General features: G+C 38.2%; 1 protein-coding gene across 1 annotated transcript in view; it reads right to left on the bottom strand.

Annotated features, from left to right (window-relative positions):
* LOC134742771 (zonadhesin-like) overlaps positions 1-20,276 on the bottom strand; it is a 65,838-nt gene that overhangs the window by 28,334 nt on the left and 17,228 nt on the right. The window contains exons 14-26 of the mRNA XM_063675957.1: positions 19,776-19,955; positions 19,073-19,273; positions 17,579-17,758; positions 16,574-16,774; positions 14,765-14,959; positions 14,094-14,281; positions 8,029-8,131; positions 6,453-6,632; positions 5,022-5,222; positions 4,054-4,242; positions 3,025-3,225; positions 2,231-2,419; positions 1,270-1,470 (exon numbers count right to left, since the gene is read on the bottom strand). Of these exons, the coding sequence (XP_063532027.1) occupies positions 1,270-1,470; positions 2,231-2,419; positions 3,025-3,225; positions 4,054-4,242; positions 5,022-5,222; positions 6,453-6,632; positions 8,029-8,131; positions 14,094-14,281; positions 14,765-14,959; positions 16,574-16,774; positions 17,579-17,758; positions 19,073-19,273; positions 19,776-19,955 (2,409 nt within the window). The remainder of the gene's footprint in view (positions 1-1,269; positions 1,471-2,230; positions 2,420-3,024; positions 3,226-4,053; positions 4,243-5,021; positions 5,223-6,452; positions 6,633-8,028; positions 8,132-14,093; positions 14,282-14,764; positions 14,960-16,573; positions 16,775-17,578; positions 17,759-19,072; positions 19,274-19,775; positions 19,956-20,276) is intronic.

The raw sequence follows: 20,276 nt of genomic DNA, 5'->3' as shown, positions 1-20,276 counted from the left end.
CGCATCAAACTCAGTTCAGCCAAACGCGAGATAATCTCGGACAAACATACGGGTCAAACTGAGAACCTTTTTTTAAGGCGGTTAAAAATTTTGGAGTAACTGACCTTCTGCCGTTAATTCCGCCTTTTACACTTACTGGGATTAAATATAAAATAAAGTACATACAAACAAACACACACACACACACACACACACATACATACATACATACATACAGACATACATACGTACATACATACATACATACATACATACATACATACATACATACATACATACATACATACATACATACATACATACATGCAATACATGCAAACGCGATTAAACATAAGGCTCTTTCCACCATACGATTGATCTACTTTATAACCAATGATGTAAGGACTGATGGAAATCGGGCTCCTTGTATGTAATGTGAGTTAGCACAATATAAAATGGATTATCTTGTGTAGTCTGGTTACGCGTTTTACTAGGAGCACTAATACAACGAACTCTTACAACTTAAGATAAAAGAACTACGCGTGACCACCTCAATATTCCCCATGCCCTGGTTACACGTTTTACTAGAAGTTGATACAATGTAGTCTTCTAACTTTAGATAAACGAAAACCGCAATAAGCCCGCGAGCCGTGGCCACGCGAAATAGTATGAGCGCTCATACAACGAACTCATCTAACTTTAAGTTAGCATAGTTACGCGCAACCACCAAATGTATGAAACAGTGGTTACGCCAAACTATGTTTATGCGTTTATTTCAAAAACTATGTACTTTTACAAAAAAAAAGTAAAGAAATATTATTCTTCACGTCTATTGAAACACAAAACACATATTAAAAATGACTTAACTCAATAAACTCACGAAATATATGAGTTTATTAGTTTTCACGCTCACCAAAAACTTTAAAGTCGATTTACTCAAAACTATGTTTTTTGAGATAGCAGAGATACGTCTGACACGGCAGAACGATCATGCTAAGGTCAAAATGAAGATATACATTTTTTTGCTTGGGAAAACCGTTATTGTACGTACTTTAATCAGACGCCGCCAGAAAAGAAGAGCTTAATTCGCTCCTTCTACTCTACCGACCTTCTTACCGACCTTCTGTTAGTGGAGTACCTAAGTGTACAAGCGACGAAAGAGCTTGTAGATGGTCTTACCTGTTAGACAGTCTTCACCATTTTGACCTTACATTCATGTCGTAGCCAATCGTGATTAAACAATAATTGTGTAAAATGAAGACCAGTAAAATGTTTGATATGCTCACTTACCGGTTTGAGGACACTGGTTTTCAAGAACGCAAGTTCCATTTGCATTACGCAAGTAGCCATCGGCGCAAACGCATCCTTTGGTGCAGGACTCGGGAGTCATCTTGATGCAGACTTGAGGCTTGCCCAGTTGGCTGCAGTTCCTACGAGAGCAGCCGCCGTTGGTGCATGTCGAATACACTTCGTGAAGTCCACATGTTGGCGCTAGAAGTGAAATATACATATTTTTAGCATATCTTTTAAAGGATATCACATGTCCAAAAAAATATAAAAAATAAATATGTCTAAAATCTGTGTACCTATCTAAAATAAAAAATTAAGATCATTTTTATCTTTATTTAATAAATAAATTGAAATTGAATAAAATGTCAAGGAAGTGAAAAACAGTCGTTATGCTTTTCATGTTTCTATTTATCAGTTGCATCATTAAAATGAGGATTGCACCGACAGCCAGTTTTACATAAGAACTACAATCTTTTGATTCGAGCAACCGCTGATACCTACATTTGTCGAAGAATTCATTTTGCCATTTTGATGACGCTAATAAAAATAAACAGTTGTTTGTCATTCAGTTACATGTACGGAACTACAAAACTAAGTAGTGGCTAACATTAACCACCCTTGTTCTCAATTTGTCTCAATTCATAAAAGCTCCGCAAAACCCAAAATTATTCGAAATTACTTTGTAAACTCGTTTATGTTGCCTATTCCAAGGGGTAGGGGGCTTAGCTCTACGATCCACAATACGGCCGTAAAGTTCCAGAGCGAATTAATAGGTACCAATTTTAGTTTTTCAATTTCAATTTTCAATTTTAATTTCTGTGTTCTTTTTGTGCAAAAAAATAATTTTTATATTTTATCTTTTCTCCTTCTACATACGGACGGACTAACAACGGATAGGCAGAAATAAGAATTAAATACTAAGGTTTCCGTTATTATTGAATTTTAAATGATGTGTACTCACTGCATTGCTCTGGCACGACGCATTTCTTAAGATTGTCGTCAAACACAAAACCGTCCTTGCAGTCGCATTTGTCAGGTTTACACTCTATGCGCGGGCAGAGAAGTTGTTTATCCTGGATTTTGTAGTCAGAGCACTTCTGTCCGCAGTTTATACCACAACCGGGCTGTGCGTTTGGATCACCACCGCATCCTGCATTCAAAATAACACTTTTCTTATTCATACTTAAATTATCTTACTTTTAAGTTAAATAAAGTTTGTCAAGCCATTTCCGTCAGTAGAAAAAGCGGCAATATTAAATAATGTAGGCGCAAAGAGTTAGCGTCTAATATAAAATTTGAATTTCGTGCCTTTTTCTACTGACAAAGTTGGTTTACAGACTATACATCAATCATTTTAGGTTGCCAAACTGAAAATAAATCAGCTTTGAGAGTTGCCAAACTGAAATGGGATTCAAGTAGAATCAATGTTCTCTAGAAGACATCCTTCAGTGTCGCTTACGAACGATCATGTTAAGGTCAAAGTGAAGAAGACCAGCATATAAATTTTTACTTGAGAAAACCGTCATATGTTATTCAATCAAACACCGCCAGCAAAGAAGAACTGCGCCCCTTCTACTCTACCGACCTTCTGTAAGTGGAGTACCTATGTGTACAAGCGACGAAAGAGCTTGTAGACGATCTTACCAGTTAGACAGTCTTACCTACTTTGACCTTACAGTAATTTCGTAGCCACTCGTGACTAAACAATAATTGTGTAAGATGAAGACCAGATAAATGTTTGATATGCTCACTTACCGGTTTGAGGACACTGGTTTTCCAGAACGCAAGTTCCATTTGCATTACGCAGGTAGCCATCGGCGCAAACGCATCCTTTGGTGCAGGATTCGGGAGTCGTCTTGATGCAGACTTCAGGCTTGCCCAGTTGGCTGCAGTTCCTACGAGAGCAGCCGCCGTTGGTGCATGTTGAAAACACTTCGTTATGTCCACATGTTGGCGCTAGAATTGAAATATACATATTTTTATTGTATCTTAAAAGATTATTACCAAAAATCACAATCAAATCACATTTCCAAAAAATATAAAAAATAAATATATCATGAAATCTAAAATAGGTGTAATTATCTAAAATGTCAAGGAAGTGAAAAACAGTCATGTTGGGGTTGTCATATTTTTATTTATCAGTTGCATGATTAAATGAGGATTACATCGTCAGCCAGTTGTACATAATTAAAAACTACACTTGATTCGAGCAACCGCTGATACTTTGTCGAAGAATTCATTTTGCCATTTTTATGACGCTAATAGCAAATTTCAAATCAGTTCATGATAAAAAATTGTTTGTCATTCAGTTTGTACGGAACTACTAAACTAAAGCGGCGGCTTACATAAGACACCCTTGTTCTGAATTTCGTTAAATGTACCAGGTGGGGCCTGTGACAGGAACAATAAATTAAACTGGAGGCTGTACTCCACAAACTGACCAACATTTATTCAGCGACTTAAAGAAACTTATGTTTTGAATGCAATGCGCAAACGCAATGTATTATGAATTTTGTTATGTTTAAAGCGTGACAAGCAACGTCAATTACACTGATAGTGATGATAGCGTACATACATGATAAGTACATGACAAAACAAAATCTAAAGACTTCATAATTTTTAAAAGTTTTTGAACAAACGTATTATCGTTTGAGGAGTACAATCTATGTTTTGATTACTTGCTCGTGTTACAGGAGATACCTTATATATATTATAGTAAAATGCCACACACGTGTGACACACGGACTAACGAAATTTAAGATTTCCATTCTTGACTCTACTTACTGCATTGCTCTGGCACGACGCATTTCTTAACGTTGTTGTCGAATACAAAACCGTCCTTGCAGTCGCATTTGTCAGGTGTGCATGCGTAGCGCGCGCAGATAAGTTCTTTATTTTTTGCCTTGTAGTCAGAGCACCTCTGTCCGCAGTTTATACCACAACCGGGCTGTGCATTTGGATCACCGCCGCATCCTGCATTCAAAATAACACTTATTTGAATTAGCATGAAATGATCTTTATTTACTCGCCGCGTGTGAACTTGAACCTACGAGTGGCCAGACTGAAGTGGGATTTAAGTAGAATTGATCGCCGTTGTTGTTCGATTGATGGCGGGAGTTGGAAGGGATAGACCTCGGCGGACTTTCTCTGGTTAGATCGGGGAAATCCTGAAGAAAGGCCAGCTCAAGAGCACCCTAAACCGGCGAGCGTGTCTGAGGAATGTTATGAAAGTGAAGGAAGCAAAAGAGGTATGTCAGGATCATAGCAAGTGGAAATCCGTGGTATCTGCCTACCCCTCTGTGCCGTTAGACTAGTGTTGCTCTTTTGATCTTTCTTTTCAGTTTTGCTGTATAGAGCATAAAAAACCGTTCTCCAGAAAAATGCTAAAAGATGACTAAAAGTTCGGTCAGGATCCTTATCTTACACAGACAAACGGTTACGTGAAATATTTTCAAAATAAAAAAGCTTGAACCCAAAAAAAATGATACATGATGAAATGACTTCATAATTTGTGTATTATTGTACCTTTGTTGTATATACTATCAATTTTGAGTTAAAAACTTTAAAGCGGCATGATATTTCACTTTTTATGGTCCAGCTACCTACGATTTAGATTCCAGTAAGTTTACCGGTACCTATAATGTCAGTTTTTGTGGTAACTACCATTAGGTAGCCAGGATAGCCAGAATTTCGTAGGTAATTATTATTGAACAAGATGGAAGACGAGTAACATATTTGGTACACTGACTTACCGGATTGAGGGCACTGGTTTTCAAGAACGCAAGTTCCATTGGCATTACGCAGGTAACCATCGGCACAAACGCATCCTTTGGTGCAGGACTCAGGAGTTCTATCAATGCAAATTTGAGGCTTGCCCAGTTGGCTGCAGTTCCTACGAGAGCAGCCGCCGTTGGTGCATGTCGAATACACTTCGTGAAGTCCACATGTTGGCGCTAGAAGTAAAATATACATGTTGTTAGTGTATATTTTATTCACATTATAACAAACTATCACATGTCCAAAAAATATATAAAATAAATATGTCATAAAATCTAAAATAAATGTACCCATCTAAAATGTCAAGGAAGTGAAAAACAGTCATGTTAGGGTTGTCGTGTTTTTATTTATCAGTTGCACGATTAAATGAGAATTGCTTCGACAGCCAGTTCTATCTGGGGGTACGGCCGTGCCCCCGCCAAGACGAGACAAAGGGCAAAAGGCAGTGCATATCTTTTCTCGGCACGTTTCGCCGTATTTTCGAACTCTAGTAGCTTCGTCTTGGACAATGCTAGAGAGCTGTAATTTTTTGTATACCATGTATAATATACTCGTACACAAAGTAAGTCCACAATGTCAAGGAAGTGAAAAACAGCCGTGTTAGGGTTGACATGTTTTATTTATCAGTTGCATGAATACATTTAATGTTGTTAGTAGTAGTAGTAAACACTTTATTGCACAAAACAAGTACATAACACAGAGAGAATACAGTAAATGTGTACAAAGGCGAACTTATCCCCGGTTGTTATGTTATACGTGGGTTGTTTAGGGGCGAAGTAACGGAACACGGTGTTGTTCATACGGCGTTTATTTCAGAACTGGTTTTTGCCTAATTACCCACATAATATTCGCATACCTAGTTGAGTCTACCCCAAGTACATATATCACAGTTGTATAAACTCTTACCACGCTAACTTTGCATCAACTTGGCAGTAAAAATGCATACAAACTCCATGTCGTAGTACTTGGCATGAAAACTTAGCGTTGTTCGACTCTAGCTAGACGTAACACTACTACGATTATTTTTTGGCAACATTTGACAACAAATTCATAAAATTAAGAAACAAACCTCTCTAAACTTGTTTTTTGGGTTTCAGTTTTTAAATATAGTTAGGTTTTTGAATATTCCTAGATTAAATATTTAGATCAGTACGGTTTCTCTCACTATTATTTTTAGTCGCTTTATTATTATTATTATTTATTTTTTATTTTTTGGAAATATGTCTCACGATAGTTTAATTTCGATTCCTAGTTTACTTAGTTGATAAATATGTCCATCACAATTACTGCAAATGATTTAGGTCAAAAAAGTGACATTAAAAATACTCAAATCATTAAGAGGCAAGGGAAAACTCCTATGAATTAAAACTAGGCAAACGCCTAGTATTTAAAAATAAATCAATTACTGCAATCTTTGGGTAAAACGCATTTCTTGACGTTAGGGTCGTAAACGTAGCCATCGTTGCAGTCGCATCCGTCGACGTCACATTCGAGAATGCAGGCTACATATTTAGTCTTGTAGGTGGAGCAAGTCCTGCCGCAGTTCACGCCGCAGCCGGGGTGCGAGTTTGGATCACCTCCGCAACCTACGTGGTAACAATAGGGTTGTTGACATATGAAATAGATAGAGAATGAGCAATTTATCACAAGAAATTGAAAACTTAAAAAATATATGGAACTAATTAAAAATAAACCTCAGTTTCAAAAAAAGAGTTTGGATCACCTCCGCAATCTACGTGGTAACAATAGGGTTGTTGACATATGAAATAGACAGAAAATGAGCAATTTATCACAAGAAATTTAAAACTTAAAAAAATATATGGAACTAATAAAAAATAAACCTCAGTTTCAAATTTTTTTTCCCCGACAAAATCACAATTTCCTTGTTTTCCATACATCGAAACGGCTTCTAAGCAATAGCGACATTACATGGTGACGTGACGATGTATTGCCATTTTGTTAGAAGCGTTTCGTCAGTAAAGTTGCGGGTGCCAGACTTTGACCATCATTTGTAACCTTTGTATTGCTTTAAGGCAATGGTTCCATACAGACATTTGATCCTCAAAACAAACCTGATCGTCTGATACTATAAATAAAAATTTGTCAAATACCCTATTAATTAATTAATAATGAGCCCTGGAAATAAATAAAAAATACTATTTCACAACTAGAACGAAATTTTGACTCAAAAACGCTCTTAGAACGTGAAAATTCTGATGTGCCACGGAATATACTTAGTGTACTCGTCATAGAGGTAGATCAAGCTACAGGTGATATTCAGAAGACGACTGCAACAGCATTATTGTTTCAAATGCGGCAACGATAGTAATGCAATTTATCAAGGAGGTCGACAGTGTTAACGCTGTAGCAGTAACGTTTAACAATAATGGAATCCTCAAGGAAAAAAAAAACGATCTGACAAAAAGTAAGTTTCGAGGAAAAGCCAAAAAACTTTGCACTCCTGTTCAAATAGGTAAAATTCAAAGTACAAAGTTGATTGTTCGCATATAATTTGCGAGATATGGACGCTGTGACAACTTATCTTTGTGACACCTACCTACGGTCTCCCCTACTTAATTATCTTTTAGTTTTGAAAAACGGAACACTTACGGGATCACTTCTGTCTTGCAAATTAGTTAAATGCGTTTATCTCAGAGAACGTTTGACGTACATAGATACCCAAAATTTTAAAGTTATAGCAATTACCACCACTAATATTGTTAACAAGTTAAAACCGCTGTTTGGTAAATTATGTAGGTACGTAACTCATAATTTGAATCGATTTTTAAACTGTTTAAAAATTAACTCTTTTAAAATGCCTAACGTGATATTTATGCAGGGACTGAGAGGGACGTTGTGATAATAATAACAAAAATCCACTAATCATTAACTTAAAATTTATACAACCCAATATACCTACTGATATAGCTTATGAATTACCTACTAGAAATGACAATAACAAGGTTGATAAAAAATTCTTACCATCGCAAAAGACGACAGCGGGACCAGCCACACAGGCCAAGAGTAGCAGCACCTTCCACATTCTTGTTTTGGGTAGCGTGTGCTGCCGAACCGTGGCTACTTTCTGCTTTTATAACCTTCGCTTTATGAGATCGTGCACTTGTGTCAACTATAAAATTACATTTTACATCGCTGTTAATACTTCTATGTATGTAAATTTCATGTGAACCTTTTATTGTACAATATAGTGATTTACTACTACTTCTTCTAGAAAGATGTAAAAAATTGTGTAATTTATTTAAAAAATGAATTTGTTTGGTATTCGTTGTCGTGCAGCGGTTCTTACCTCCTCCACCACGCCATCTCTCCGCTTTCTCAGTAGCGTGCCAAAGGAATTGAGGTTCCTCTTTTAGCAATATAATCCTTAAAGTGCCCTGTCATCTGACCTTCCAACACGGAGGGAAACCTGGTACATTTTTTTTATAATAGCTAAACATCTAACACGCTTACACGCTTACGCACTTACGCTTCGTAGATATATGTAATAAAAATAACAAATGAAGTTAAAGTTTGAAATATACGTTTTCACCTCAGCAGCTCGAACAAGCCTACTTTCGTCACTCCCTGGAGAGAGGAAAGTGCGACTTTCCTCACTCCAGGGAGTGAAACAAAATAGCTTTTTAATTTAGTGAAGGCCATGAACTGCTGCCACTTCACACTTCTATTAAAAAAAAAATCTCTGTATTATTCTGTGTAATTCGAAATTCATTTTAACCTTTAATATGTTCTCACTACTGAGGTGAAAAATTATATGTGTCACACGAGAGCAGTCATTTTACATCTCGTGTTTTTGAGTCCCTCGCTACGCTCATGATTCTAACTTAGAATCACTCGCTTCGCTCGTGATTCAATTATAGAACCTTTCGCTTTCTCGGGACTCAAAATCAACACTCGCAAGAAAAACCAACTTTACTCTCTTGTTGCACAATAGTTATTTTCAACACGCTCAAAACGACGTTTTTATTCCACCGATTTTTGGCTCATAATCCTAGATATTAAACACGGGTGCTCTTTCAGTGTATTATTCCACTCGTGCTTTTTCATTATATTATCCGACTGAGTTAAGAAGGTATCTGATTGCTAATAATATGCATGGAAAGGGAGCCTTCTTTAATTGGTCGGACTGGGGGGCACCGGCGCGCCCGACCGCCTGCGCGGTGCGCGGCCCGGCCGACCCGCCCGCCGCGCCGCCCGCGGCCGGGGCGAGGGGCGGCCGGCAGTATGACAGATGCAACACACAATACTGTTTCAACTATTAAAATTTGATTAATATGAAAGTTTTTTTTTCTCGCAAGTGTGTTGAAAAACGTCGTATGAAACGCGTGTGCATTGGTCATTACACACATCGGCTTTCTTATTGCGCGCTCGCTTACAGCTCGCGCGCACAATATCGCCTCGTGTGTAATGACCAACTTAGCACATTTTTATCATAATGTACTATTACGATACAAGTGCGGAAAAGAGGAAATTCGAAACGAGTGGCGATAAATTAAAACACGACCGCAGGGAGTGTTTTAAATCGACACGAGTTGCGAATTACCTATTCGCACGTGTATCTTACAACGTTTTACAGTACATATGGCCCTTTAAACTTTCGACATATGCACGAAAAGTTCTATTTGACGCACTAGTGCGAGAAAGTAGCACCATATATAACTATATCACATCACATTTTAAATGATTATTTAGATTAACAATTTTATTTCAATTGATAGGCGTTTTATTGTTCGTTATAAAGGTTTTCGTCCGTTTTAATAGGCAGGTTTTTTTATAATATAGCCCAGTATTTAGTGACAATGGCTTTCGCCCACAATATCATTGTTAATTTTAACGTCCACTTGTAACAACATACTATTACTTTATGGTGAATAAATGAAAATGAAAATTTAGATTCCATCAACTCTCAATAGTCCATACATTGACGGATGCAGCCCAGGCAAGGGCAGCATCCGCTCAGTGTACCCCTTACATTTCATTAATGTGTCAAGCCCTTTGGATTTGAGGCGCGGCTTGTCACACGTAGAGGCCCTCCGATCCGTAAGACAATTGTTCCGTGATGGGTAAAGATATTATGTCGTGAAACATGCGGCTATGTCAAACTCAAAACGGGTAACTCACGTGTTTTCCATGTATTGTACGTGGGTGTCGTTATTGATTTAGAAATAAAAATTGAACGCCTGAGTAACCAGAGTTCGCTAATAAAGCTCATTTTTGTGTAATTACTCCCCAACTACACGAGAAAATTGTATTGACTTAGCTGAGAAATAAATTACAGCTGTAGGTTGTTTACACAATCATGTGCGTTTATTGATTTTACTTAAAAACATGGTACAAAAAATTTATTTTCTCTGTATCGTGAAATTTATTTCGACGTAAACAATTGGACATGCAGGAGACGGTAAAAGCAATAAAAATATACAAGTACAACCTCCTAAGTCCCAGCTTTTTTTAAACATCATAGTCCTAGAGGCCTCTTGTTAATTTTTTTGCACATAATATATATTTGCTGTCAGTCCTGAACAGACTATTTACAACTCTATGGACTGTCAGAATATTCCGAGCGAGCATTCAAATTGAATGCGGGGGGCGTCTAAACTTTTTGTACCGAAATATGTACTATCGGTGTTTATTACTATAGTACTTTACTTAATGCTGGGACTGAAGGGTGACTTTTATTATGTACAAAATTTGGTACCGCAGGAGGTTATATAAATGTATATATCTTGAGGGATCTTCAGTACAGGATTCCTGCTCCGTCTTCGCATTCGAACGCTTTGATATAATATCGTCTCGTGCCTCTGACTTTTACGGAGACAGCTCTGGTTACAGAAATTTGGACTTTAACGTTCAGACAGAAAATTATTCGTGTATATGCCTTTCCCCATTTATCATTTAATTTTGTGTTTTTTTAAAGAAATTATTTCATTCAGTCCCTAGGGCTCCATCGCAAATGAGTAGTGGTGTAAAGGAAGCTTAGGTCCTCTGTTGCTCTGTCGTATTTTAGATGTTTTTCTCGGCTGTGTAGTTTTTTGTCAGGTGAAGTTGCTGTACGAGGAAGCGTCAGCATTTACTATGCGAACGTCGAAGAACGCTTTCCTAGGTTCCCAATGCTATTAAAAATGTTCATGTCTTTTAGCTAAAACTATTATTCAACATTCAGAGGCAGTACCTGCAACTACGTGGCGCTGTTCCACCTACCGTGCTGATGTGGGGCGTGCGCCGTCTTCACGGAAGGGCCCCTTGCTACATACTGGGAGGGCCGAACTGCTGCGTACGAGGACCGTCACCTCTAGTAGGACAGTCTACGCATCCTCCAATTGTACGGAGTAGTACAAGCGAAATGCACTAGTACAACTAAATTACATTAAGAGGAAAGGTGAAAGCCGTTTCTCCATACACACGTAGTCCCACCACACTGGATATTGACATTATGAAATATATTTTTACATAAATTGGATGTCATAAATCATAATCATAAATCATTTATTTCGTGATAAACTTACATAATAGCATAATGTAATTAACCATAGCTACCCTACCTTTGACTTTTTTAGATTTTTTTATTATGGTAAAAATTAGGAGCGAAAAACAGATATCAAACAAATTTTTAAATGCTCCTCTCTCTTACAATAATTACAATAATTAAACTCTTACAATAATTAAAAAATCGAAAAAAATAAGGGGGCATAGCTATGGTTGATATACAGCCAATTGTGTCAAAATATTTTCAATAATATTAATATCTGGAGAGGAAAATGAGGACTACGTTTGTATGAAAAGGCGATTTCGCACGGGTCTTCCACTTTCATCTTAAATAATAATAGTTCTTGTATAATATATGTTCACCATAAATGTAATAAAACAATATTTACGGTCTAAAAATGTTCAAATTTATTTTTACAATATCTACACAGGTCATTTTAAAACAGAAGTCTAATATATTAATTTTATTTTCGAATTTGCCCAGAAGTGGCCTGAATGCGGTGAGCTAACAGCGATGCTATTCGTCGTCGCAGGGGGAAGTAGTAGGCTTCGTCGTTGTGGTACTGACTGGACCTGTTAATGTAAATAAAAGATTTAATAAATACTAGCTTTTGCCCACGACTTCGTCTGCGCGGACTTAGTAACAGCAACGGTAAGTATAGCGCCTGGAAAAATTCTCATGGCAATCATTCAATTTGAGCATATTATGCACACAAATTTGCAGGCACTTAATTAATTATCTCAATTCCACCCCGCTTTTTACTTTCTTAAGGGATGATTTTCGGGACAAAAACTATACTATGTCCTTCTCCGGGACTCAAACTATCTCTGTGCCAAATTTCATCTAAATCGGTTTAGTGGTTTAAGCGTGAAGAGGTAACACAGAAGGACAGACAGACAGACTTTCTCATTTATAATATTAAGTATGGATTACAGGACATCCTTACACAAACTGACTAAGCCCCACAGTAAGCTCAAGAAGGCTTGTGTTGTGAATACTCAGTCAACGATATATTCAATATACAAATACTTAAATACATAGAAAACACCCATGAATCAGAAATAAATATCTGCGGTCATCAAAGAAATAAATGCCCTTACCGGGATTCGAACCCAGAACCACCCAGAACCTACGGCTTCTTGGGTCACTACCGACATGGCCAGACCGTTCGTCCAATAATAATTGACCGAGTTTTACTCATTATTCACCACGACGGGATTTAATCGCGTAAAATAAGTTTTAAATTTACCTCCGACGTTTCGAGGACAGCGTTGTCCCCGTGGTCTCGGAGAAGATTGGCTAAAGTTGACATCAACATCTTCTAAGCGCGCGAGTTTTTCGAACTAGGTCCCGCACTTGGTCTTGTTTATTAACTTAAACGTTTTGCGCACTAGGGGTGTCACCGGGTCGACACACAACACTCACAATATTCGATTTTTCAACTTTCGATATTTGTTTTCGCATACACTTACTAATAATAAACTTATTTTACGCGATTAAGTCCCGTCGTTGTGAATAATAATTGACCGAGTGTCAGCGAAGGTTTTGTGAGCAGGTTCGGTAGAGAGAGAGAATTTTTCTGTCGTTTCTTTTTTTATTTTAAAATGGAGGAAATTGTCATATTAGACTTTATTAAGCGTCAGTAGGGTTAGACCATTATGAGTTCGCTGTGATAATGACTCAAGGAAGTATGTAAATATTTTTTATATTTACAGATTTTAAGCTCATCGCGAAGTCAACAGCTCACAGAGCTAGTGGCTAACATCCTTTCAACCAACTAATAACTAAAATAAAAGCGATTAATTATAATTAAGAACGGGTAGTCATCATCAAATACATAATGACGATCAAAGTGGCCAAATATGTCCTAACACACCTTGTGTTACAATATATTTGGTCACTTTGGCCTTCACTATCTCTTTCATGCTGACTGTACCAATTCAAGTAATTATTTAGACTCAAGTTTTGTGCATCTACAAGTAATACAAGGTTGTCTGGAAAAGATCGCTTTTTACTGATAAGACCGCCTGTTGTTTACTGTTTTCTTTCTGTCTCTGCGTGTGTTGCTGTTTCCTTTCTGTTTTATTTTCTATAATTGAAGCGTGTAATAAAGAGTAGTTGTGTTGTACTAGCATAATTATGGTATAGTTAACGCTATCTCTACTGAGCTCGTTCACTTACCTGTACTAACAATGGCATTCTGTTAAACAAAAGCCATTATTTCTTTTGTGTGAGCGCGTGGCCTTTATGCCTGCGCGCGTGGCCAATTGTGTGTGCCACGCGCTCACACAAAAGAAATAATGGCTTTTGTTTAACAGAATGCCATTGTTAGTACAGGTAAGTGAACGAGCTCAGTAGAGATAGCGTTAACTATACCCATCATTGAAGGAGTACTCAAGCTTGCTTAGAGCAGCACTCACTTCATAGACATAACATATAAAAACAACCGAACTATATTTCGATAAAATGGAAAGTTTGGTGGCAACAAAATTCAACACACGAAGAGATAGATTGACATATACTTACGAGTACAGTCACAAGCCAGAATGCAGTTTCCTTTCTCGTCCCTGTAGTAGCCCTTCTTGCATTTACACGCCGGCTTGCAATTTACTACAATGCCGATCCTGTATGGTGGACATTTGGTATGATTGATGTAGTCGCTACATTTCTCCCCTGGGCAGTTGGATGAGCACGCTACGTACGTTTCGTTCTTACCGCATTTAAACGGTGCTAAAACAATTACATTAAATAATGATATTTACTTGGAACTTGTTGAACTTTGTAAAATGTTAAAGGAAGGGAAAATGAATTAAGCAGAGATGTGTTGTATTTTCTATAAAAAGGGACCTTATTGTCGATGGCGCTTGGCGCTTATTAACGATGCTCCGATATAAATTACAATGCCGCGCGACGCTGTGCGGCGTAAGCGCCATCGACAATAAGGTCCCTTTTCATAGAAAATGCCCCATATCTCCCATTTTCCGCTATCACAATGCCATTACAGTCATCATCCACCATCCACCTTTGATGTATAAAATACCATAACATTGAATTGTCAATAGAAAGGTTTTCTAAATTTCAGCACAGCTAGAAATTGGAAACTGGTTGAAACCTTGATTACAATCTTGCTTGTTAGATAAACTAACAAACATTGTAAGATGAATAAAAGCTTTCAATTCAAATATTAGCTTAGTTTTTCTTGTTAATACTTACGACAGTCAGGTATTGGGATACAAGTGCCATTCTCAGCTCTTTTCCTGTTGTAGCCGCACACGCATCGTGGTTTACTGCACACTATCCCGGTCGGACAACTTTGTGGCGAGTCTTTGGTTTTGGCACAGTTGTCCCCTTCACATGGGACGGTGGGGCACGAATTCCAAACTTCTCCGGAGGGGCAGTCAGGTGGGGCTAAAATACAACACACACGTAAAAAAAAGAACTAGATAAAACAGTAACACCAGAAATCAGTTTTCAGTTTAATTGGGTACGGAGCGATTTTAAGTGAAATTTCAAAATAATCTAAAAGAGCTTAAAACAACAGGTGTTTGCAGTGGAATGTTATTTTACTGCTTTTATTAGGTTTAAAAAAATTATAATTACGCACAATTCACTTTTCATTTTTAATATTTATTTTAAGTTTTCGTTGGATGTGTGGCTTCTCGCCAGTAGTCGGTGGCGGACTAAACGCAATGAAGTGCATGCACTTCATCGAGGTGCGGAAACATTTTCTTCGAGAGGCCGACTCTAATATACCTCAATGGAATAGGGTATAAAACGATACTCAATGACAAATTGTCTCATAGTACAGAGGACCTGTCGCGAACCACTTCGTCAAACTTCGTTCATTTGTTCATCTATTTGCATCTTTATCACTCTTGCATTATTTGAGCGAGATGCGCAAATGACTCGTGCTTTGTGTGGGGGTAAAGAACTTGCGACGGGCAAACTCAATACAAATCAGCCGGCATGTCGGATCTCCTAATAATATTATTCCTATATCTGTGTTTTTCACCGACAAAGAATATCATGGTAAAAAGGTATACATACGGCATTCCTTTTCTGGAATGCAAACTCCTTTAGCATTTTTTAGGTAACCAGGCTTGCAAAGACACCCGGATGAGACACACTTTCCAATCTCCATGTTGGGACAGTTGTAGACGTTGTATCTGTCGGAGCAGTTCTGGCTTCGGCAGAAATGTATGCATTTCTCGTAGTATTCATTTTGCCCAGGACAATTAGCCTCATGCATGAAGTTTATATTTGAACCAAATATTTTTTATTTGGATATTTGTTACCGTTATATCATGTTACAAATGCATTTCCGTTATTAAATTATCATTTAATTGCTTAAAATTATAAATAAAAAGTACAAAAATTTGCCCGCGAAAAGCTAGTGAGCGAAACGCTCGAAACGCCACGTGACGTCACGCGTTCGACAGATTAGTGTCATTAGTAGCAAACGTCAGTTGCGCCGCCCAACGTGTGACGTCATCACGCTCTGTCGAATTCGCGCCAAAAATTATGAGCGTTTCAACCGCTCAAAAATTTTCAACATTTTAAATATTTTTTAATAAAATAATGTTAAGGTTTACAATCATTCCGGTGTTCCAACGATATAAATTATGAATCCAAAAATAAAAATAAATTCATGCATGGAGCTAATTGTCTGTATAAAATAATCAATACATATATTATCTCATTGTACAAAGATAGAACATTACAGTGCGACATAAAATAGTAGAAAATAAATGAGGGTGCGACTTTTTTTCGTAACTGTCACAGTTTTGATGTCAAATGCTAAGTGAACTAGTACTTGGCAACCATATAGATTTCAATTTTTTTGCCGGCGAAGTCAACAACGGCGCATATTCTTAATATTGAACCTGGCTCTCATTTCACATTTATGTTTTTTATGAGATATAGACTACATCGACCTACTTACGTACTTCCAAAAGGATGAGATAAAAAAAAAACAGATTCATTTATAAAAAGACGTGTTAAAAAATTATATGAGGTACTTACGACACTCGCTTTCCGGCACACAAACATTGTCAGCATTCCTCCAATAGCCTGCTTTACACCGGCAGCCTTCTCTACATACAGCCGGTTGGAGCGGGCAGTGGAAGACCTTGCCGATGTCGCTGCAGCTCTGGTTGGAGCAGCCACTGATACAGGTGTCGTAGTACTCGTTTTGTCCGGGGCACCGATCATCGGTTTCGGGTGCTGAAAATATTTAGTTTTCAAAAACCTACATTTAGTAGTTTTATAAGATACCAAAAGAAGCCAATAGAATCGCAGTCCTGTTCAAGCAACCCCTGAATCCCCTGATTAATGGTGCTAAAAATGATAGTGTAGGTATACTCTCATTTTATAGAAGACATTGTTTTTGAAGTATCCAAAATGGAATTATTTGCTTTTTCAGTAGATATGGGGATCCTCGAAATTAGTGATTTTTTAAAGAGGTTTCACTTTACGGTTTGCAGGTACTTTTTACAATCACGTCACAGGTCACAGCACATTTAAGGTAAACTAATGTTTATTATGTGTTTCATTCCATTCAAAAATTGCATACCTTAAAAAAATCAAGCATTAAGGAATTTCTAAACTCCAATTTAATATTATTATACCGTATACTTCCGAGTATACTTTCAAGACCCTTGGCCCGTGGGGTCCTAATGCTTTACAGCGTTTTAAAGAGCTATTCAAAAGACTAGTCTACTTCACCGGCGACCGAAGAGCTGGTAGCTTTCTCGCGAAACGTATTAGCATCGCAATACAGCGGGGAAATACTGCCAGCGTCCTCGGCACCATGCCAAAGGGGCCACATTTTCTAGATGTACTTTAGTTTTGTTTAGTTATCAGTTTTAGCTTCAATTTAGTTTCATTTTATAGATAAGTTCGTTTTTAATACCACAAATGTATTGTTATTCCTTTAATAAAAAAATTCATCTGAATCTATTTTTCCTTAGGTATATTTGTTCCATATTTTCTGATTCTAGCAGCATTCATATTAATAAGTTTACTTACTGCAATTATCAGGTAACACGCATCTGCCAAGGTTGTCGTCATACACGTATCCATCGTTGCAGTCGCAGCCGCCGACCTTGCAGATCCGAGGGCAGACTGGGTTCTTGGCCTTGTAAGTCCTACATGTTTTTCCGCAGTTAACGCCACAACCCGAGTGGGCGTGTATGTCGCCGCCACATTCTGTAACAAAGAAATTGTTAAATTATACAGGATGACTTTTAAGTCGTGAACAGTAACCACATTTGCCGATAGGGCTTCCTTTAGACTAAGAGCGTTTTCAAATTGTCCGATCCGATATCAAATGTAGGATCCGACATCTGCGTAGTCAGACCGCGGGCGAGCGCCCGGGCGCCGTCTTTAGCGGTCACGCACACTACAACAAGCATTACATACGCACACATTACCTACACATACGAAACAACAAGTAGAATCAATGGTCTCTAGAAGACATCCTTCAGTATCGCTTACGATGATGGTTCGTTAAGGTCAGTGGAGGGATAAAAATTTTGCTTGGGAAAACCGTCCTACGTCCTTCAATCAGACACCGCCAGAAAAGAAGAGCTGCGCCTCTTCCACACTATCGACCTTCTGTGGAGTGGAGTACCTACCTATATATGCACAAGCGACGAAACAGCTTGTAGACGGTCTTACCTGTTAGACAGTCTTTCACTCACTTTGATCACTTTGATCTTACAGGCATGTCGTAGGCAATCGTGATTAAACAATAATTATGTAAGATGAAGACCAATAAATGTTTGATATGCTCGTTTCCCTTTGACTTTCTCTGATCAGATTGGGGAAATCCTGAAAGGCCAGGTCAAGAACAGCCTAAACCGGCGAGCGTGTATGCGGAATGTTTTGAAAGAGATGGAAGCGAAAGAGGTATGTCAGGATCGTATAGTAAGTGGAAATTCGTGGTCTCTGCGTACTCCGGCAACGACTAGGTCTGCTACGACTAGATTGACCTAGAGGATGCAGTAACTGGCTCTATGAGTCCCTACATGCGCCCTTACAGGCACGTCACGGATGCCCTGCTGTAACGCCTCAGTCGCCGAATCATGTGCCATACTAGCGGTGACCGCCTTTCGAGCCGTTACCCTTTTAGCCCGCAGATCTACGCGGTTTACCGGGGTGTGGCCGCTGTGTGCATGACAGCTGCTTGGAAACACCAGTGACGAGATTTATGGAGCATTTATAGCCCAGTCATAAGCCACTATCCATTTTCTTAGACCGATCAATGGCCTCTGTTCCCACTGCGAAAACCCCACAGTGGCACAGTGTCATACACCCTATGTTGTATAAAGTTAGAATCTTTAGAGCGGCCGGATTTTAAACTTTTTATGGTTAAGCTACCTACTGATTAGATACCAGTAAGTTTACCGGTATATATATATACCCTATAGTTTTTGAGGTAAAATGCATAGCCAGGATTTCGTAGGTAATTATTATTGAACAAGATGAAAGACGAGTAACAGATTTGGTACACTGACTTACCGGGTTGAGGGCACTGCTTTTCAAGAACGCAAGTTCCATTGACATGACGCAGGTAACCATCGGCACAAACACATCCTTTGATGCAGGACTCAGGAGTTCTATTGATGCAAATTTCAGGCTTGCCCAGTTGGCTGCAGTTCCTACGAGAGCAGCCGCCGTTGGTGCATGTCGAATACACTTCGTTACGTCCACATGTTGGCGCTATAGAAGTAAAATACGAGTATACACAAAGTAAGTATAAAATGTCAAGGAAGTGAAAAAGAGTCATGTTAGGGTTGACATGTTTTATTTATCAGTTGCATGAATACATTAAATGTTGTATAGACTCTGACCACGCTAACTTTGCAGAAACTTATCAGTAAGAATGCATACAATATTATACGTGTGCCAAGTGCTAACTTGGCATGAAAACTTAGCGTGGTTCGTATCTGATATAACATAATTATATCATTATTTGTTTGGCAACAGTTTACAACAAATCCATGAAATTAAGAAACAAACCTCTCTACAAATTGTTTTTAGGGTGTCAGTTTTTAAATTTAGGTAGGTTTTTGAATATTCCTAGATTAATTATTTGATAAATATGTCCATCACAATTACTGCAAATGATTTAGGTCAAAAAAAGTGACATTCAAAATACTCAAGTCATCAAGAGGCAAAGGAAAACTAGGCAAACGCCTAGTATAAAAAAATAATTACTTACTGCAATGTTTGGGTAAAACGCATTTCTTGACGTTAGGGTCGTAAACGTAGCCCTCGTTGCAGTCGCATCCGTCGACGTCACAATCGAGAATGCAGGCTACATATTTATGCTTGTAGGTGGAGCAAGTCCTGCCGCAGTTCACGCCGCAGCCGGGGTGCGAGTTTTGATCACCTCCGCAACCTATGTGGAAACAATTAATTAATAATGAGCCTGGAAATAAAATAAATACCGGAATATCTCACAACTCTACAAGAAAATTTTGACTCGGCAGGGTCATTTTTAGGGTTCCGTACCCAAAGGGTAAAAACGGGACCCTACCATACTAAGACTCCGCCGTCTGTCTGTCTGTCCGTCTGTCACCAGGCTCTATCTCATGAACCGTGATAGTTAGACAGTTGAAATTTTCACAGATGATGTATTTCTGTTGCCGCTATAATAACAAATACAAAAAACAGAATAAAATAAATATTTAAGTGTGGGTCCAACAAACGTGATTTTTTT

This window comes from Cydia strobilella, chromosome 7, assembly GCF_947568885.1.
Source record: "Cydia strobilella chromosome 7, ilCydStro3.1, whole genome shotgun sequence".
Classification (NCBI taxonomy): Eukaryota; Metazoa; Arthropoda; class Insecta; order Lepidoptera; family Tortricidae; genus Cydia; species Cydia strobilella.
The sequence above is the reverse complement of the archived record's forward strand: the minus strand, read 5'-3'. Positions and strand labels throughout refer to the sequence as shown.